Raw genomic sequence first — 21,178 nt, forward strand, 5'->3', positions numbered from 1 at the left:
CACACGAACTCCACGAACTCTCGAGGCATCGTCTAGAGCAACGACCAGTTCGTATACGGTCTTTGAGCTACTTTTGCTCAAGCCCTTCCAGCCCCTTAGATACTTCGCGCACCAAGACCGGGACGCCTCACCCTTCCCCACCCCGTTTCTCACCTCAAAGAGAGCTTGTAGGCACATTCGAAGCCACAAACTACTAGGGTTTGCGTCCGTGCATAGTTCGTCATCTATGTATGAGAGCCTCACACGTTTCAAGCCTGTGCTGGAATCAGGCTCACGGGTGGTCTCGCTAAGACCTTCTACGAGGGATATCGTGGGTGACTCCATGAGAGACTCCATAATCTTTATGACTTTGTTGGCTTTCCTCCCCGTGACTGCATTGAATACAAATAAGACAAGCAAGTTACTCAGCGGTAATGTAGACGACAAAACACTTGCAACTTGCCAAAGTCTCCTTTCAACTTGACTTGGGAAGTAACTTTGCCAGGCAGCGCAGTGAATGGCTCCAAAACACATTGTAGATACTGCTAAAGCGTACGTCAATGTGACATATTGCGTCCCGTGCGACTGGAGTCTCAGCAGATCGTTTGCTATGCGAATCTCCATATTGATCCGGCTATGATGTGTCGTCGGCCGGACGGTTCGTGCGAAGAAGGGTTCCCCATTACGATAAAATTCGTCCTCATGGCCGTCCTCATAGAAATTCTCGCTGATTAGGGTGATGGGAACGTCAACTTCCTTTGGTTTCGCCAGATTCGCCCCGTAAGTAGCTACAGCTAGGGCAGCAAATGCTACAGTGCAAACCTCTAACAGGCTGATGGGCAGGCTATACCATTTTCTTGTAATGACGGAGACGATCAACCACAAGATCTGGAGTGCTGCAACTGTCTTCAAAAGATTGTCTGCCTTGGACTTGTCCAAGATTTCCTCTTCAGTAATGCGGATATCTTCAGGCAGGCTGTGCTTGTTCGGAACACAACACCGCGCTAAGCCATGTGCTGTGACCAGCTTATAGCTAGGGAACACACCATCTCGCTTTCGAGCGATACCGCCCATGTTGGCGAAATAAGAGTGGGTCAGAGTCCATTTTTTGGATCTCTCGAATTCGATGTTGACTTCCTTGATTCCGGAAGCGGCAACGGCAGGCATCGGTTGCGATGAGGAACTTAAGCGGGAGTTGAATAGCCAGTAGAGTAATCGGCAGCCGCGACCATATTCCACCTCCCATCCGAAGGACTCTTCCTGTTCTTTAAGTTCATGTAGGTCCTCAACTGCCATTTGCAGCTCACAAACTGCTTTTGCGAATATAAACTCTGGGAAGACGACGGTGATTACCATCCATTTGGTCTTCCGCAGGATCTTCCTCCATGTACCGTCAGCGCGGCCAGGGACGTTGAGGTGAAGGATGGTCCAGGTACAGGCGAAAACAGTGGTCAAGCAACTCCAAAGAATCGTCATCGTCCCGCGCTCGGCTGGGCCTTTCTGCCATCCTGTGTATTTCGGAGTCGTATCTGTGGCTGTGCTGTTCGAGCCTTCGACCGAGTGGAGAAGAAGGAAGAGTGCGCATACGGTGCGCAAGGCCAAAGAATCCATGGTCCGTATTTCAAGGCGTCGTGGAGAAGAAACAACCTAGGAAGGTCAAAAACAAGACTTTGAGAACGAAGATGCTGTCGCTGAACGAGCGGAGGGAATTGGAAGACGACGAACAACAAGCAAAGAGCGCTGGCTGAATTGCTTTAGAACGCTCTGGCTGTTCAGCTGAACTGCGAGATGCAGCCACAGAGGCTCTAGTGATTAGGCGGCTCAAAGCCACATCGCTGGAACGACGCTTGTGACTTGCGTATGCATAGTTGTTTTGCGAGCGCATTCGTAGCGTCTCAATCCACAATAAGAAGCTCTCCTGGGCTGTCTGCTGACTAGCTTTCGGAATTGTAGAGTTCAGCTGCTACGGTACAAAAGTCGCATGCTCGGTGCACGAAGTTCGCTATTCTTGCCTAGCTGCATTGGGAATTGTGGCTTTCCTTAACGCGCACGCTAGTAAAAGGCATCCAAGAAGACCTCTTGCGCATGTAGTGGCTGAGCGTGACTTGAAAGGAAGATGCTTGCTGTAGCGAGGCAGTCGTGTAAGTGGAAGGCGCCAACGACAGCGAAGCCCCTCGACTGCGCAAAGCCGAGGAAGCTGCGACCCCCATCTAGACACAACATGACGAGTAAACAGCTGGTCGAATACTATTGAGAAGGTAACAAGGTGTGCATCCAGTAAGCAAGCACGTGGCAAGGAAACTCTGTCAAGCTATAGGCAAAACTGGCTTGTCACGATGCTGGGGTTGTCCAGCTGGACTGAAAATCCCTCGCCCAGATAGACGGCGTTCTCCATGGCGGTACCGACAGCATTTCGAACTGAAACGGTGCGCGCGAGAGGCAATCAATCGCAAATCAATACGGAACCAATCTTCTTTCGTGTCTCGCGGTGTTCTAGCGAAGTTGATGTTCTGTACATGAGATGTGTCCACGGATGACGGACGAAGTGGGGAATATAGGATACCTCAAAGCAGCTACCAGTACCCCGCATCGTTACTACGGGCTGACAGAGTCTGTGCTGCTTGCCGCCTTCAGGGATGCTTACTCTGGTAAGACAAATGTACGAATCCACTTACGTCCTTATTAAATTTTGAAGTATACATATGTTGAATTTTCCAGTTTCTGCATAACCAAGCACGACTTCGATCTGAAGTATTCTCCCCGTAGCTCAGTTGGTTTAGAGCGTCTGACTGTAATATCTGCTGTTATCAGAAGGTCCCTTGTTCGACTCATGGTGGGGAGATTAGACATCTTTTTTTTGCTCCTTTGTGGGCATCTTCGCGTTGCGAGTCCTGCCACCTAGTGTCACGAAGGCCCGGCTTACGTCATTAGTTCGACTCGCAAACCTGGGCTTCAATACGGCACACCTCAGATTGCCAGAACGTGAAGCATCATGTGGCCCAAACGCCCTGGGCCATGCATTCGAAATGGCTTCGAAAGCCCCACGCCGAACTACCGCTCGCGAACTTTTTTGTCCCTCCCTGCCAGCTGAGGTCTGGATCAACGTCTTTCGCTATCACACCGACCTCGCGCACCTCTGGAATGTCGTGCGACGCGTCTCTCCCACCCTCCGCGCATGCGTCGAGCACGCATTCGGCGAGCACTTCCTCAAAGACATCCACATAGACTTCCAGCTCGAGAAGTACAACCTCGGCGGAAAGAGCAAGAGGCCTGAGGTATCCACGCGGCTCGCACGACGCGGCAAAGGCAAAGATAAACTCACAGCCTGGTTTAAAGATGAGCGACCAGATCCCGGCTCAGACAAAGCATCGGGGAAGAAGGAACGCGAGCATTACCACAAAGTAACGCGCCGCTGGGAAGAAAACGTCAAGAACTGGAAGGCCGAAATGCCCAACTACACAATAAGCATCGGCGACCTCGTAAACGACACCGAACTACCCGACCTCAACATCGACGTCGCAGCGCGCGAAATTACCTTCAACTGGAAGAACATGCTCCAACTCTTCTTCCGCGAACAAGAACGCCTCCGCATCCTCAAAGACGAATGGCACATCAAGACCGCCAAGAAGATCCAAGCGAATAACGCGCGTCTGAAGAAGGGTGAGAAGCTCATGCCCTCTGATTACCCGCCGCCGTGGTCGACCGCCGAAGCCGAGATAAGGAAGGATATCAGGCGAGCGAGGCTCAAGGAGCATTATCGCGACGACGAGCAGATGGTGTGGGCGATCGACTCGTTGAAGCACTTTGAACAATACGGGGCAGCGGCTGGTAGTGCTAAGGCGCTTAAGCTTAACTCCGATCTGCCGGGTGCTGGACTGGGTGAGAAGTGGTTTGGGAGTGTCAATCTGGTGCAGGAACTCTATCTCGATGAGTGGAGTTGTATGCATCGGATTGATACCAAGGTCGAACATATACGCAATGGAACATGAGGGACGGCGATACAGTCTCCTTGTGAAGAGCATCGGTATATCGGGTTGGAATAAGCAACAGCTCGAACGCCGTCATCTGGGGTAGCCGAAACAGGCGTTACTGTTACGATTCGATTGAGGCACTTGCGAGTCTGCAGGATGCCAGGGATGTTGTGACATGACGGATTTGCGACTCCTCAATGAATTTGGTCAAATACACGATATTTTCGTTGAGAACTATCGCGTCCGTCATGTCACAACACCCCGGACATCCTGAGGATATCTACAAGTTCACGCATGCACTGGCATGGTATACTCGACAAAGATGCAATAATACGCTGGCACAACGTTTTCGCGACAGAAAACCTCCCCAAGTCGGGTGTGAACCGGCGAGTCCGTCGACTGTTCACACAGCTACTAGAGATCCATAAGATTATGTGTTTCAACTCACAGTAGCATTCGTAACCCGCTAGACATAATTTTTCCATGAAGTTGTCGAAAAAAGCTCTTTAGGTAGGGTGCTTCGAGGACTGAGAGATCGTAGGCTCAGTATAGTCGCTATGCTATGGTAACGGTACTGAGCCTATGATCTCTCGAACCTCAGAGCAAATCATCTAAAGATGGTTCTTTTGACCATCACATGAGCATTCTGTTGATACGCAAACGTATTCAATGTCTATGATCATTGCGACATGAGTTTTTCATAACATATTGAATACGACAAATGCCAGCCATGGCGCCTTGCCGTTCCCCGACTGCGCCCAGCATTCCAAAATCCCAAAAACTCAAGACCGCCACACACTTCAAAGATCAATAGCTCAAGGGCACCGCCCCTAGAAAGCCATCTCGATTACAACCCCAGCAATCTACACTGCGTCAGCAGACACTCGCACCGCATCCCGCGACCAAGCACATACCAATCCGCCCATTCTACTTCGCCTCAGCATCCGCATGCGTATCCGCAACAGAAGCAGTAGGAACAACAGTAGCAGTAGCGCTAGCCTTGGCCAGCAACGACGCCCTAATACTCTCCATAGCCTGTGCGCGCTTACAGAAAGGAGCGCCACAGTTAGGGTCCGGCGCGCCGCCTTCTCCGGCCATGGTGAGGGAGGCGAGGGCGCCTAGGGTGATGAGGAGGGGGGTGGTGATGTGCATTGTTTTGGTTGTGGGGGTGTGAGGTTTGAGGTAGTGATATGGGTTGGTTGTGAGGTCCGAGGTAGTGGGTATTGGCCAGTTGTCTGAGGTTGGTCAGATGGAGTTGCTGAAAGGGGGTTGAATATTTCAGGGTTGTTGTGCAGGTGTAGAGTGGAGGTAGAGAGAATAGGCCAGGGGAGGTTTTGTACATATATATACAACGGGTGCGTGACGATGGGAAAGCGGATTTAGCTGCGTCATTGAGTGAGTGTTGGCCGGTGATGCGGACAGCACTCCATCTGGTCAAAGTTATAGGCAGTCACAGATGCGGTAGAGGTCTGCTGCGTGGCAAATTGGAGGCATTTGACCCATGAAGCCATGAACGTGACGTGCCGTGACGCATAACTTGCTCAGGTTCTATTTGACTGGGTCTCATAGCCCACTATAACTCGCTGACATCGCAGTGAAATGCAAAGAGGCGTATGGCGTGCTTTCGTTCGAGTGGGTGAGAAGGCATGACGAGTATGGGGGTCGGGCGCTTCGACAGGCTGATTGAGGTGAGCGTTTGCTGTGAGTACGTAGCCCAACACGTTGATAGACTCGACAGTGAGAGACCGAAAGCTCTGATGATGACTGCTGTGGCTATTGCTTACGTCGAATGCGACAAACAAAACGCATGTGATATACCACTAATGGATAAAGCTCTCCCAATCCATCTCTTTCGGCTCGTCGTCTGAATCCACTGCAGGAACCCGAGTGCTGCGAGGCTCAACGGACCGCACAGGCTGATCCATTTCTATGTCGGTGCTTACTTCGCTCGATCCTACGCTAGGAGTCGGTTTCTTGTTGTCCTCGATAGACTGCGTCGGCCATTGCGACTCCGAATCACTGCTATCACTCGAACCATCGCTTGATTCTGAGGTAGGAACTTCCACCCTAGTATCGTCGATGGGGGGTTGAGGTAGACCATGGTCTTGTGCATTGTCATCACTCGTGTCATCGTCTTGGGAGCTAGCTTCGCTTGGAGACCCAACGGGCTTTGAGCTTTGACCTTGTAGTGCAGCATAAGCGTGTGTACCGCGGGTCTGTAGCTCAACCGTTTGCTGAATGGACGGCTTGCTCCGATGCCCCGGCTTTTGCGTTGGTGCGTCGGTATCACCGTCGGAGCTAGACTCGGCAGTGTCTGAGCTGTGCCCTTGAAGGATGGGTGGCACATCAAGAGGCTTCTGGTTTGCAAGAAAGGCAGTCTCAGGCGGTGGAGTGTCGAGCTCCTCCCATTCGGTACGCCAGGGTGTCCAGGAGCGCCAACCATCGGGGAGTGTTATAATCTTTTCGCCTTCTTCTGGATCATCCTCGTCGCTCTCTTCGCCGATATTGGCTTCTTCAAGTTTGACGGTTGGCTCAAGATCCAGCATATCCCAAAGGGCGTGCTCCTCCCTTCGACTGATCTCTCGATCGAACTCACCCAGGGTTAACTTGCGGGGTCCAGGCTTCTCAGGTACGATGTCAGCAGGTGGATTTGTGGGCTGATCCGCAATATCCCTCGACTGAGACGCACTTCGCGAAGGGAGTTCGCTTTCTCCTACAAGTGATTCTTCATCTGAATCTGACAGAGCGAGTTGATCAAAGGGAAGTGGCGTCCCGCTCCGTTTGGCTCTTGCACTGAAATCGGGAGTCTCGTTGCCAGATGTTTCAGCGTCTGTCGTTTGAGGCTCTATCGATGGCTCCGCTGGGGTCATAATTTGCTCGACCTCATCCCAGGGCACCTCTCGTTTGGTATTGTTACGTCGGTAACGGGACCATTTGCCTTCGTATACTCTCAGCGCACATCGTCGGGCTACCCCCTTCCATCTCTCTTGACCGTTCTGCTGCATCCCCACAATATCGATGGCGGTCAGAACATCCCTTTTCTTTACTAGAGGAATACCGCCTTTCACACGGTGCCTTTGTGATCGAAGACGTGAAGTAGCCTGTATGAGAGCCGTCTGGACGAGTCGCTTGGTGACGGAGAGAACAAGTGTGTGGAAGTCGTTGAAGGCGGTCCGGTAGATGCTTGGTTCTCGAGCCAGCTCCGAGGTGTACTCGGACCAATGTGGCCAAGGGGATGGTATTGTAGGCGAGCGGTTCATGAAGACGGTCTTGGAGAGAGTGAGCATGACCTGTGGGTGTAATAGAGTGGCTTCTGGAATATCTTCGAGGATGCCGTGCTTTCTCTTGGGCGCTTTCTTGTCAGATTGGTCGCCTGCCTCTGGTTTGAGAGATTGTTCGGGATATGTGCATTCGCCCGTATTCCGTCGTACGCAGTTGGCGCATGGTGTTGCTCGATCGCACTTTTGCTTGAACTTTTTGCATGAGATACATGCTCTGTGATATGTCAGCATGCTGTTGCCTGGTGTTGGTAGGCCTTGCATACCCTACGACGACTCTTCCGCCTCTCCGTGACGGTTCTGGCTCGCTGGCAGGCGGTGATGTGGTCGCTCGGTCACGACCAGTGTCGTGTGCGCTCTCAATCTTGTCAGCTACAGCAGGCGTGATCAGCCAGTAGTCGCCGAATCTCTCTCGCTCCTGGCTAGCCTCAAAGACGTCCTGCATCCACGCCAGGGCTTCACCCGCAAGATCCAGCTGCTCGTTGCACTCGTCGCCCACGTCGATGGCAGCAGGGACGTCGCGGAGTGTCACCTTAGCATCGCCCTGCCTGGTAGCAGCATCTTGAAGCAACAATAGCAGCTCCTGCGTCTCTGGTATGCTCTTGGTGCCGATCGCTCTTGCTATGCCGGGGATGTCGTCCCTTCCCAATCGCTCAAGCGCCGCGAAGAAGACAGCCTGTTCCTGTGCTGACCAATGTGAAGCGCCGATTTGTCTGTTGTAGTACTGGAAGCTCTCGGCATCCGTCTCGAAGCGCGCAGCAGCCCGAGTCACGTCCTCGTTGAAGAGCACGCGGTAGGCGTCGTTGTACTTTCCCTCGAGGTAGTATTTGCGCACGCGGGCAGGATCGATCGACTCTAGACGACGGCGTTTGCGTGGCGTGTGCGACGTAGACGACTGGCGGCGCGATGTTGGTCGTGTAGGCGGTCGCGAACTTTCATCGCTGGAATCTTCTGACGGTTCGGAATGCTTGTAGTCGGATGCGGAACTCATGGCGGATGCGAGAGGGCAGGCGCGACCTCAGTATCGCCGTGGAAGATATGCTGAGTCACGTCATGTGGTTGTGCGCGTATAGCGGCCATGGTGGGCGGTGATGGTCGCAGTGTCCCAAGGTTGGTGAAGAGCGCGGAAACATTTTGGTGGGGCCAGGCCTCGGCGTACCGCGTCTTGTACCATGGACCTGCGTCATGCATCGTGACTTGGCAACATCTTCGCTCCCACTTTGTCCTGGCACGCGTCTTGATGTTCCGCTTCGCCCAGCATGCGTTGAGGAACTGCACGCGAATGGGCTACCAGCCTGTTTGCGCAACCACGAGATATGCTTCAAGAAGGGCCAAGAGCCCCCAGGCCGTGGTCCCCAGTCCGCCCCCAGCTCCTCCGCCTCCGCCTCCACCGCCGCTGAAGATCCAGCTGCGCGAGTACCAGGAAGACTGCATACAAGCTGTGCTGTCCTACCTCGATGCTGGCCACAAACGCCTCGGCGTCTCTCTGGCGACGGGTTCCGGCAAGACCGTCATTTTCACCCACCTCATCGACCGCATAGCCGCCACTGGCGACGCTTCCCAGACGCTCATCCTCGCCCACCGCCGCGAACTCGTTGAACAAGCTGCACGCCACTGCAGCCTCGCATACCCCGATAAACATGTAGACATCGAGATGGGCAACAACCAGGCCTCTGGTGCTGCCGACATAACCGTCGCCTCCATACAGAGCATAACATCGGGTGGACGATTGGAAAAGTTTGACCCTTCGCGGTATAAGCTCGTACTGGTGGACGAGGCACATCACATTGTCAGCCAGACATACCTGGACGTCTTGGAGCATTTCGGTCTGAGACATGCGACTGACTGGACCAAGTCAAACGCTCCTGCCCTCGTCGGCGTGTCGGCCACCTTTTCGCGCTTCGACGGAAGGAAGCTGGGAGCTGTCATTGACCACATCGTCTATCATCGGTATGACACGAGCTTTCTCGAGCATAGACCCAAACTGACACGTCTAGTGACTATGTCGATATGATCGATGAGAACTGGCTTTCCGATGTCATCTTTACAACAGTCGAGATCAAGGCCGATTTGACCAAAGTGGGCACTGGCGCTGGTGGCGACTTCCAAACCGGCGCCCTCTCTACAGTCATCAACACTGCTGAGACGAACGAGCTCGTCGTCAAGACTTGGCTAGCAAAGGCAAGGGACCGACACTCCACCCTCATATTCTGCGTCGACCTCAGCCATGTTACCGACTTGACCGCTAGGTTCCGGACGTCCGGCATCGATGCCCAATATGTCACCGGTGACACACCTCCAAAGATCCGCAGCGCGCGTATAGACGCTTTTAGGAATGGCGATTTTCCGGTGCTGCTGAACTGCGGTGTCTTCACTGAGGGGACAGATATTCCAAATATCGACTGCGTGCTGCTAGCTCGCCCCACCAAGTCTCGTAATCTCCTCGTTCAGATGATCGGACGTGGCATGCGGTTACATAAGGACAAGCAGAATTGTCACATCATCGACATGGTTTCGGCACTTAGCACCGGAGTAGTGTCAACGCCTACGTTGTTCGGCCTCGACCCGGGCGAGATCGTCGACCAAGCAGACACTAAAAGCTTGACGAAGCTTAAAGAAAAGAAGCTTTCTGACAAGCAACGCGAAGAGGAAGCTTCCGAGCTTAGGAAGAAAACTGTCGCTAAAAAGTTACCCGGAACCGTCTCATTCACTGAATACGACTCTGTGCATGATCTGATAGCCGATACTTCCGCCGATCAATACATACGCAATATTAGCCAGAACGTTTGGGTTGCCGTTGGCGACGGAAAATACGTTCTCAGTGGCAATACTGGCAACTACTTAGTAATTGAACCATCCGGAGATGTCGAAGGTCGTTTTATCGCCAAGTACCACTGGAAGTTGCCGGCTGATAAAATCGTCAACAGCCCCTGGGGTAGAGCGCGTGTCATCGCCGAAGGTGACTCATTCGACCATGTTGTTCACGCGGCAGACACATATGCGATGGATGCTTTCCAACACTTCTACATCTCAAAGCATCAAGCATGGCGTAAGGGTCGTGCGTCGCAAGCTCAGGTCGACTTTTTGAACAAATTCCGTCCCAAAGAAGATGCCTTAAAGCCGGAAGATGTGAGCAAGGGCAAGGCGGGTGACATGATTACTCGCCTCAAACATGGAATGAAAAGTCGATATGACAAAGCGGGCGTCAAAGAAAGGACTGAACAGCGCAAGAAAGCTCGTGCGGAAACCATAGAGCAACGACTCCAAGGACAAGTACGAGTCGGGCCTTTGGAGCAAGGCTCAACACTCAAAGAGAAGCTGCTTGAGTAAGGCATCGCGATCTTTGCATATATCTCGCATGAGAATGTCTTCGCAGACACGATCTAGTGTCGCGGAAATAATGTTGGCTTGCAGCTCCTAGCGATAACCTCGCACTACGCTGAGTCGCTAGCCTCGGCAAGTGCGCAGCCGCGGAGAAATACAAATTCGAGCACGCAGACCTACCAGACCATTCATGGTATCTCCGACGCGTGGTTTCCTGCTCGTTTTGTGACTTATCCCTCATAAGCTGGAAAACAAGCAGGAAACCACGCGTCAGAGATACTATGAGTGGTCTGGTGTACTATGGTTGTTGAGTTGAGAAACACTGAAGCCAAGGCTTCCTTCGGACGCGTGATTTCCAGCTTAGAGCTATAGTCAGAGTGTGCTGTTGCAAGGCTGAGAAGAAAGATTCAATGATTTTAGTTTTTAAATCTTTGAATCTTTCTTCTCAGCCATGCAATAGCACACTCTAGCTATGGCTCTAAGCCAGAAAACAAGCAGGAATATGTCGCGTCTATTTCGCATGCGACGAAATATCAACCGAGTCTTTTTCGATACATTGGACTCTGCAGAAGAGTGACAAATGCCATGTCTGCAGACCACAATTTGTTCGCAATAGTCCCAATACCAGAACTGTTACACGCGATTTCGCCCTGTGAGCACTAGGAAGTTTCAAAAATTCGCGCAATATTGGCAACTACCGTGCATTAGACCAGACCAAAGAATGCGCAAGTCTAGCATCTCTAGAGCGACCGATCATCCGCTCAAGTATGGCATCTCCGCTGGATGGATGTTGGATCCACATCAAGAGCCGAGCCCCCACACCAAGTTCAGCCTTCTCGGTCCGGCCAGGAACAGACTTTAGCGGCATCAAGGCCCGCTAACGCCATCGCGTACACATATCACGCGCTATCCCCAATCTGAGCGTTAAAGATAAGCTCGCATATCAGAGCGTATCTGGTATGGTAATTCGAGATGACCGAAGCCTGGCGTTCGATGCTAGCTAGGATGATGACGGAATGCTGGATGCGATTGTTCCCCACAGATCGAAGTAGAGTTTCCGCGGTATTGCTGTGCAGCGGCTGACGTTGACCATACCGTTGACGTATCCAACTAGCTGGTTGAAGGGTGCCACTACGTTCTTAGAACACTCCGGGTTTAACGTAGTATCACCAACTCCAAACAACTTCGATTGCCCCATCTGCCTTTTGTCCGGTCTAGTCTGGTCTGGTATCTCAGCATCGTCATCTTGCCTATACGTCGCTTTGCGCATATCCTTTCCGCTCCATCGGCATAATTTCATGAATATTTCCAAACCTGTTTGATCACAGTGGCCGTCACGTATAGCACAAGCCCTATACCGATCCTACTGAATCTTCCCCAAGTCTCGGTACCCCATCTCCTAGTCACGCATCATGAGCGTGGCAACCCAAAACCCGGCGGGAGTGCCCGTCCCTCCTGCCCATGAACATCAACCACAGCCACATGCCGCGTCGAAATCGATACAATTGCCGCCATCACCACCAGAGACCGTGAACGGTGACGACACCAAGTCTACCACGTCGACATCAGAAGCAGACTTTCCGCTTCCACCACCAGCGAATACTCCACCACAAGTTCTGGACGTTGATAAACCCACCCCGGACGCGCATGTACCAAGAGACCCCAGACTAATCCGGCTAACGGGTGTTCATCCTTTCAATACGGAAGCACCGTTAACGGACTTGTTCAACGAGGGTTTCTTGACTAGCCCAGAGTTGTTCTATGTGCGAAACCATGGCCCAGTGCCTGATGTACAGGATGCAGAGTGTCTTGATTGGGAGTTCTCGGTTGAAGGGTATGTTGCGCTCTTGGAAGATGATGTCTTGATACTAAACGTCCATTAGTCTAGTAGCCAACCCTCTCAAGATCACGTTGCGACAGTTGCTTGAAGAATACGAAAACGTCACATATCCCGTAACTCTGGTCTGCGCCGGTAATAGGCGGAAAGAGCAAAACGTCGTGAGGAAGAGCAAAGGATTTTCTTGGGGCCCAGCCGGCGTTTCAACAGCGCTATTCACTGGTGTAGTCATGAAAGACATCATCGAGCGAGCGAAGCCTCTACGGAAAGCGAAGTACGTGTGCATGGAAGGTGCTGACAAACTTGTAAGTCGCATTTCGGTGGACAACGTACAATGTCTAACACTATGCATAGCCCAACGGATACTACGGCACATCAGTGAAACTCAACTGGGTCATGGACCCAAACCGGGGCATCATGTTGGCGCACAAGATGAATGGCGAAATGCTGAGGCCCGATCACGGCAAGCCTTTAAGAGCCGTGATACCGGGACAGATCGGTGGCCGAAGCGTGAAGTGGTTGAAGAAGTTGATCGTTACGGCTGAGCCAAGCGACAACTGGTACCACATTTACGACAACCGAGTGCTACCGTATGTGCCTCGAACTTGGAAATGGGATCAAGACTAACATTTTACAGTACCACTGTCGACCCAGATGAGGCAGCCAAGAACGCGAAATGGTGGATGGACGATCGCTACGCCATCTATGATCTCTCACCCAACTCGGCTATTGCATGTCCCGCCCACGAAGAGAAGCTGGCCTTATCTTCAAGTCCCGAATCGTACAACGTCCGGGGTTACGCCTACAGTGGTGGTGGACGACGTGTGACAAGATGCGAACTATCGCTCGACAAGGGAAAGACATGGCGACTTGCGAAGATCGATTACGCAGAAGACAAGTACCGGGCCTTTGAAGACCGACAACTATACGGCGCAAGATTGGACATGGACTGGCGCGAAACGAGCTTCTGCTGGTGCTTCTGGAATCTGGAGATTAGCACTGCCGAGCTGAAAGAGGCGGATGATATCGTGGTGCGGGTGATGGACGAAGCGATGTGCGTTCAGCCAAGAGATATGTACTGGAGTGTGTTGGGCATGATGAACAACCCATGGTTCCGCATAGTTATTCACAAGGAAGACGACGTACTCCGATTTGAGCATCCGACGCAACCCGCGTTGATGCCTGGTGGCTGGATGGAGCGTGTCAAGAAGGCTGGTGGAAATCTCACGAACGGATACTGGGGCGAGAAGATAGGAGGTGAAGAGCCAGAACATGCTGCCATCGAGGAGGTGAAAGAGATCAAAATGACGAAAGATGGGGTTGACAAGGTCATCGAGATCGATGAGCTGCGGCAACACGACAAGGCTGAGAACCCATGGTTCGTGGTCAACAGCGAAGTTTACGATGGCACTGCTTTCCTGGAAGGCCACCCGGGCGGTGCGCAGAGCATCATAAGCGCAGCGGCCCAGGACGCTACAGATGAGTTCATGGCGATTCGTGAGTCCCATATCACCGAAACAAACGGCACAACCCCGGCTAACAATAAGCAGACAGCGAAACAGCCAAAGCTATGATGCCAGACTACCACATCGGCACCCTCTCAGAAGCCTCCCGCAAACTCCTTTCAGAACCCGAACACATCCCCGAATCCACCACCCCTCGCCCCATCTTCCTCGACTCCCGCAACTGGCGCAAAACACTCCTCCATTCCAAGACAAAAGTCTCCTGGGACACACGCATCTTCCGCTTCAAGCTCGACCATCCGGATCAAGCGCTCGGCCTACCCACCGGCCAACACCTCATGATCCGTCTCCGCGATCCCGTCACTCGCGAAGCCATAATTCGGTCCTACACACCCATAAGCCAAACCACGCAAACCGGCTACTGCGACGTCCTCATCAAAGTCTACGCCGACACACCCCACCGCGCCGGCGGCAAAATGACAAAAGCCCTCGACTCCATCCCCACAGGCCACTGGGTCGATTTCAAAGGCCCCATCGGCAAATTCGAGTACCTAGGCCGCGGTCTCTGTGCCGTCAACGGCAAGGAGCGGAGAGTGAAGCGTTTCTTCATGATCTGCGGCGGCAGTGGCATCACGCCCATCTTCCAGGTCTTACGCGCTGTCATGCAGGACAGAGAGGATGAGACGCATTGCACTGTTCTCAACGGCAACCGGCTGGTAGAAGATATACTGTGCAGAGAGGATTTGGATGCTTTTGCCAAGGACAACACGGAGAGGTGTAAGTTGTTGTATACGTTGACTCAAGGACCGGAGGATTGGCAGGGGTTGAGGGGCCGGATTGGCAAGGAGTTGTTGGGTGAGCATTGTGTTAGGGATGGAGGGGAGAGTTTGGTGCTGATTTGTGGACCGGAGGCGCTGGAGAAGGCGGCGCATGAGGCGTTGAATGAGCAGGGTTGGAAGGACGAGGAGTTGATGTTCTTCTAGGGTCGATGTTGTTGTTTGTGGAGTTTTGGGGCATTGGAGGGATTGGGATACATATTATTTCGGTCTATTCACTGTATATAAAGTCGCGTTTCTCGAATTGCATGTACTGCATTTGCTTGAAGAGCCAAAGTATGCCATACTACAAGCACACCTTCAACAATTCTATCACCAAGTCCCTTGCTCGTTCCCATCACGTGTAGGGCCAAGACCAGTCTGGACATGACATCGCACTTTACCCGCCCATCTCGATCCTGTCCATCGTATAACCCTCCAAGCCGAACCACACATGTACAATGACATCCCCCGGAGACCATCAACCACAAACCCGCATCTCCGTCCTCTCCTCTCCTGATAACGAAGCGAGACGTCCCCCTGTCGCCAAGCCGCCTAGCTCGCGATAAGGAACACCCAACCAGTGCCAAACCCACCCGACGCGTCTCCACATCACACCTGTCTTGAAATCTCCACGGAGAACGCGTCTCCATCGCCCCCTAGTAACATTAATGAGCAATGTCAATTGTTTGACTGGACGCGCCACGGTATCCTTGTCGTTCATTACTGCCGCAGGAGCGGGAGCTAGGATGTGGTACAGACAGTTGCAGGGGATAGCAGCAACCCCGCTGCGTTACGATGCATTTCCGCGACCACCGCGGGGCATGCGTGATTGGGAGACGGGATGATTGAGCTATCTATCCTTTCGTATGTGGCGGAGGGGTTGGCGCGGGAGGGCAAAGCGCGTGTTGGGTCGACGCGCGGGAGATGTTCGTGCCACGGAGTTGTTGGTTGCGGCTATTGAGGTATCTTGCTCTACTGATTCTACTCGCTGAAGTCATCTCTTGCCTTTGCCATCTTTCCCTCTCCCAAACTTCTGTTTCCTACTCTTCTTGGAGTGAGTGTTGCAGTTTACGCTTACGCATACGCATACGCATTGTGGTATCTTGTGCCCTCTTGGCTGAGTGTGCTAGTTCGACTACTTGCTTCAGAGGTACATCTGTCGTCTTGATATTCAGATACCCGGGGCTTTGATAGCCTTCACGCACATCATGGCTGAGACGGAGCCAATCGTCACACAAGGCATCGAGCCTTCATCTGGCGAATCACACTCCCCACCTGGCGACCGCCATATTACAGCGACATGGGGATCGAAAGACGGGAACATATCGAATGCGGAGTGGAACGACGCGGAAGCTAACAAGCTGCCTGAGAAGGTAGCTGATCTGGAGAAGAAGGGCGAGATCAATGATCAACATCCACGGAAGAAGATTGTGGTTGTTGGATTGGGTATGGTGGGCATTGCATTCATGTAAGTTGGCAAGGCTTTTTAGATAAAAGAGTAACAGCTAACTCGTCCAAGAGAGAAACTCATGAAGTACGATGTGAAGCGGAGAGAATACGACGTGGTTGTCATTGGTGAAGAGCCACATCTTGCATACAACCGCGTCGGTTTGACGAGCTTTTTCCAACATCGGAAAGTCGAGAACTTGTATCTCAACCCCAGGGAATGGGTAGGTTCAGCATCAAGCGAGGACGAAATGTATGCGGCTAACTTCATCCTAGTATGCATCGATGCCGGAAGGCTCGCTGAACTACCATCTCAACACCCTCGTCACCGAAATCGATTCCACCGAGAAGAACGTCAAGACTTCATCCGGCGAAACGGTACCCTACGATATCTTGGTCCTGGCAACAGGGTCCGACGCGCTCCTCCCACGACACACACCCGGCCATGACGCGAATGGCGTATTCGTATACCGCACAATCGAAGACCTACAAAGACTCATCGACTTTTCCTCGACAAGGAAAGGTACAACAGGCGCTGTAGTCGGTGGTGGTCTGTTAGGTCTGGAAGCCGCACACGCGATGATGGACCTTGAAGATTTCGCGAAAGTGAAGCTCATTGAGCGGAATCGATGGGTGCTATCGAGACAACTGGATGGCGACGCGGGCGGTATGGTCGTCGAACAGGTCCGTGCTTTGGGCTTGGATGTCATGCTAAGCAAGAGAGTGGGCAAGATCTTGACAACCGAGGACAACTTCGTCAAGGGTGTGGTGTTTGAGGATGGTGATGAGATGGAGTGCTCGTGCATTTGCTTCGCGGTGAGTAACATTGGACCGCGCAACAACGACAAAAGCTGACTTTAGCAGATCGGCATCAAATCAAGAGACGAGCTCGCCCGGAAAGCCGGTATCAAATGCGCCGATCGAGGAGGTGGTATCGTAGTCGGCCCTGACCTAGCGACTTCACAACCGGACATCTACGCCGTAGGAGAATGCGCCAGCTGGGAGAACCAGACATTTGGTCTCATCGCTCCTGGTGTCGAGATGGCAGACGTACTCGCCTTCAACCTCACACAAGCGAAAGCACACGCGCCACGCAAGTTCAAAGCACCTGATCTCAGCACCAAGTTGAAGCTTCTGGGTGTCGAAGTCGCGAGCTTCGGTGACTTTTTCGCGGATCGCGATGGACCGAAGAACATGCCTGGACGGCCACGAGCTGAGAAGAAAGATGCCAATGGAGCGACGCCGAGAGATCGAGTTAAGAATTTGACGGATGGACCAGCGCCACCACCGGTCAAGGCTCTGACATACAAGGATCCATTCCAACAAGTGTACAAGAAGTATCTGTTTACCATGGACGGAAAGTACCTGTTGGGTGGCATGATGATCGGCGACACGAAAGACTACATCAAGCTGGTGCCTATGGTGAAGAACCAGAAGCAGTTGGAGATGGCGCCAAGTGAGCTTATCGTTGGTGCGCAGAAGGGCGACGACGATGGTTCAGATCTGTAGGTTGCACTGCGCTCATACAAGAATGCTGTACTAACATCACATAGATCCGGCGACACTCAGATCTGCTCATGCCACAACGTTACCAAAGACGATGTGGTCAATGCAACCAAGGATGGAACATGCAAGAGCATCGGCGACGTTAAGTCTTGCACCAAAGCTGGTACCGGATGCGGAGGCTGCATGCCGCTTGTGCAGACGATCTTCAACAAGACCATGGCTTCCATGGGCAACGAAGTCAAGAATCACCTCTGCCCACATTTCGAGTACTCGCGCGCCGACCTCTTCAACATCATCTACGTCAAAGGCCTGAAGGACTTTGCTGCTGTCATGAAGGAAGCTGGAAAAGATCCAAATTCCTTGGGTTGCGAAGCCTGCAAACCCACCATCGGAAACATCGTCGCCTCTCTGTACAACAAGCATCTACTGGAAGTCAACAACAGGGGTCTACAAGATACCAACGACAGATTCCTGGCTAACATCCAACGCAACGGCACCTTTTCAGTTGTTCCGCGAGTTTCTGGTGGTGAGATTACCCCGGAGAAGCTGATTGTCATCGGTACCGTCGCGAAGAAGTACAACCTCTACACCAAGATCACCGGTGGTCAGCGTATCGACATGTTCGGCGCACGGAAACAAGACCTCCCCGACATCTGGCAAGAGCTCATCGATGGCGGAATGGAGTCTGGCCACGCATACGCCAAGTCACTACGAACAGTCAAGTCATGTGTCGGTACTACATGGTGCCGATTCGGTATCGGCGACAGCGTGGGCATGGCGGTGCGTCTAGAAGAACGCTACAAGTCCATCCGTGGGCCCCACAAGATCAAGGGTGGTGTGTCCGGCTGTGTACGCGAGTGCGCTGAAGCACAGAACAAGGACTTTGGTCTCATTGCGACTGAGAAGGGCTTCAACATATTCGTGGGCGGCAACGGTGGCGCGAAGCCACGACACTCGGAGCTACTCGCCAAGGACGTACCGCCAGACGATGTGGTGCCCATCCTCGACCGCTACCTCTCTTTCTACATCCGCACAGCCGACAAGCTCCAACGAACAGCGAGATGGATGGAGAACCTCCCCGGCGGCATCAAGTACCTTCAAGAAGTCATCCTCGAAGACAAGCTAGGCATCTGCGCAGATCTCGAGAAGCAGATGGAAGACCTCGTCGGCACCTTCTTCTGCGAATGGACCGAAGTACTCAAAGACCCCAAGAAGCGATCCTGGTTCTCCCAATTCGCAAACACATCCGAAACCATCGTCGACACCATCGAACCGACCCAAGAGCGCGGTCAAGAACGACCCTCATACTGGCCCAAAGACTCCATCACAGAAGACTTCCGCGGCACGAAATGGACAGAACTATCCTGGCAGCCCCTCGTCAAAGCCGAAGAGTTCAAAGACGCAGACACAGGCGACAGCAAAGCCATCAAGCGCGGCGACACGCAACTCGCCGTCTTCAAAGTCCGCGGCAAATACTACTGCACCCAGCAAATGTGCCCACACAAGCGCGCCTTTGTCCTCTCCGACGGCCTCATCGGCGACGACCTCGCCAACAACAAACTCTGGGTCAGCTGCCCGTACCACAAGCGCAACTACGAACTCTCCGGCGACAACGCGGGCAAATGCGCAAACGACGAGAGCGTCAACATTGCTGTTTTCCCTATCGAGGAACGCGGTGATGGATGGCTGTATGTCAAGTTGCCCAGTGTGGAGGAACTGGATAGTGTGCTTGGTACGAGTAAGTTTAAGATTAAGAAGAGTGAGACGGAAGATCCGTTTGTGGCGCTGGATAAGAAGTTGCAGAGGATGCAGTTGAAGGGGCGGAAGGGGATGCAGGTTTCGCATCTTGAGGGTGGGTTGGGGGAGAAGGCGAAGGCGGCGCAGATACTGGCTGGCGGGGAGAGGGGGGCTGGAGGACTGGACTGGTAGTCTTTCGTTGGTATGAGCATATCTAGGACGGCGTCGTGGTGTTTGTTTGTATATATGATTCCCATCATTGGATTTGTACAAGAATCGGTACATCACTCTCGCGTTCAATCACTTCTTCCTTCATTGTTGGCCATGGGATTGACTTGTGCAGTCGTGTGATCGCCTCAGCCTCTGCATGCTGGCTCCCAGTTCTTTGGTATAATAGCGCTATGGGTTAGGGGTCTCTTGACCCGCCGATGGGTGTTCGATCATGCATGATCATTCAAGTTCGATGCTTCAGCCCTGTTCATAGTGTTGAGTTGTACGTGGCACCTATCGGTGACTTTCAGTATCGACGTAGCTGCTGGTCTTGGGCTAGTCTTCCAACTGTATGGTTGTTGAGATGATTTCTTCACTAAAGTCGTTGCGATCGTTTATCGTGGGGCGGATGATGAGCATTCCACCCGCAGTCATGTGGCACGAGCATGAACGTAGTGGTTGACATGTGATTGTGGTACATGTTCACAGTCACTTCCTGAAAACTGACTGTTGTTCGTTCCAAGTTGGTTGCATGCTTGCTGCTTCATCCCGGCCGAATTTGCCATCCTAAGTGTATTGAGCGTTTAACGAAGTGTTGGAACTTCCCCGCACGGAGTCGCCGTACTTGGGCACACGTGGAGATGATGAATCTGAAACAACGGTGAGGCTGTTGTGATCAAACTAGGCAAGTAGTCGCAGCAAGCTGTGTGTGTAGTATATGATGCTCATCGGCTGACGGGCAAAATTGGGAATGACCACAGGCTCCCCTTCCGAGTATTAGGCATATGTACCTTGCCTAGTCTGTGCAGCGAAGCTGTGATGTCCGGAACATTAGTTGCAGATGTGGCGTTGACGGTCAGACTGGCACGGCGGGATCCGCTACACAAACGACGGATCTGATACTTGACCAGATAAAACGTGGTTGGAAGCACAAAGCTAAAGTCTGACGGAGAGTCTCAGTGAGATCAGTTGATCGCATTCCCAGTATGTTTTGTGTCTCACAAAGAGTAGCGCATGACTCCTTCAGTGCAGAATGCCCCGATAATCGCCAGTACCTTTTTACTTTTCCCCCATACCACCCAGGCACCCGGTAGTAGTGGCAGCCCCGTATTGATCGTATGGGTACAGCAACCGTTGACCAGTCATGTTTTGGCCTCACGTTTGACACAGGTAATCCGTAAGAGTGTCTGCTCATTATCGTATCATAGTTTGCTCCGATGTAGGCGCTCCTTCACATGTAGCTCAGCCCACGCTGACCGCCAGGGCTCTCAGCCTTGGATACCGCCTTGACACCGCCTTGACCCAACGCCAGCGTGGCATTCAGGTAACTCGTTTAGGCATAGAGCAGTGGCTGAGGCTGTTGAGAAAGCTCCCACGCGCCGTTGTCTGCGTATCTCTCAGTTTCGCATCTGAACTAAGCTTTTGTTGAGATCCTGCACTCATCCTAGCCGATGAGATTAAATCGATCAACATGAACGGCGTCCCTTTGAGTAGACTTAGCTTCGATGGGACGATCAAAGAAAGAGTCCGATGAAGCCGACAGGATGACTGTCGTTCCATTGCAGTAGCATTCAGTGTCGTATCGGGGCGTAGCACAAAGCACACCGCT

At 52.6% G+C, this 21,178-nt stretch overlaps 5 protein-coding genes and 1 non-coding gene across 6 annotated transcripts; 5 read left to right on the forward strand and 1 right to left on the reverse strand.

The window, feature by feature from the left end:
* Positions 1-2,735: 2,735 nt before the first annotated feature.
* On the forward strand, positions 2,736-2,821 carry J4E85_010321. The gene has a single exon. It is a non-coding gene; the product is annotated as a tRNA-Tyr (tRNA).
* A 184-nt stretch (positions 2,822-3,005) lies between these two features.
* J4E85_010322 (uncharacterized protein) lies at positions 3,006-3,968 on the forward strand (the record flags this gene model as incomplete). Its single annotated transcript, XM_051474533.1, has 1 exon — positions 3,006-3,968. One exon carries the CDS (start codon positions 3,006-3,008, stop codon positions 3,966-3,968), a length of 963 nt encoding a protein of 320 aa, XP_051321723.1.
* Positions 3,969-5,770: 1,802 nt separating this feature from the next.
* Positions 5,771-8,219, reverse strand: J4E85_010323 (uncharacterized protein; the record flags this gene model as incomplete). The annotated part of the gene is made up of 2 exons (XM_051474534.1): positions 5,771-7,445; positions 7,495-8,219. The coding sequence occupies 2 exons, from the start codon at positions 8,217-8,219 to the stop codon at positions 5,771-5,773; spliced, it is 2,400 nt and encodes a 799-aa protein (XP_051321724.1).
* A 249-nt stretch (positions 8,220-8,468) lies between these two features.
* J4E85_010324 (uncharacterized protein) lies at positions 8,469-10,558 on the forward strand (the record flags this gene model as incomplete). Its single annotated transcript, XM_051474535.1, has 2 exons — positions 8,469-9,178; positions 9,226-10,558. 2 exons carry the CDS (start codon positions 8,469-8,471, stop codon positions 10,556-10,558), a joined length of 2,043 nt encoding a protein of 680 aa, XP_051321725.1.
* A 1,406-nt stretch (positions 10,559-11,964) lies between these two features.
* Positions 11,965-14,835, forward strand: J4E85_010325 (uncharacterized protein; the record flags this gene model as incomplete). The annotated part of the gene is made up of 5 exons (XM_051474536.1): positions 11,965-12,386; positions 12,436-12,694; positions 12,744-12,979; positions 13,027-13,886; positions 13,940-14,835. The coding sequence occupies 5 exons, from the start codon at positions 11,965-11,967 to the stop codon at positions 14,833-14,835; spliced, it is 2,673 nt and encodes an 890-aa protein (XP_051321726.1).
* A 1,043-nt stretch (positions 14,836-15,878) lies between these two features.
* J4E85_010326 (uncharacterized protein) lies at positions 15,879-19,551 on the forward strand (the record flags this gene model as incomplete). Its single annotated transcript, XM_051474537.1, has 5 exons — positions 15,879-16,138; positions 16,190-16,340; positions 16,393-16,932; positions 16,981-17,621; positions 17,670-19,551. 5 exons carry the CDS (start codon positions 15,879-15,881, stop codon positions 19,549-19,551), a joined length of 3,474 nt encoding a protein of 1,157 aa, XP_051321727.1.
* Between the last annotated feature and the right edge of the window lie 1,627 nt (positions 19,552-21,178).

This window comes from Alternaria conjuncta (assembly GCF_024043145.1).
Source record: "Alternaria conjuncta strain BMP 0040 chromosome Unknown scaffold_22, whole genome shotgun sequence".
NCBI classification, from domain to species: Eukaryota; Fungi; Ascomycota; class Dothideomycetes; order Pleosporales; family Pleosporaceae; genus Alternaria; species Alternaria conjuncta.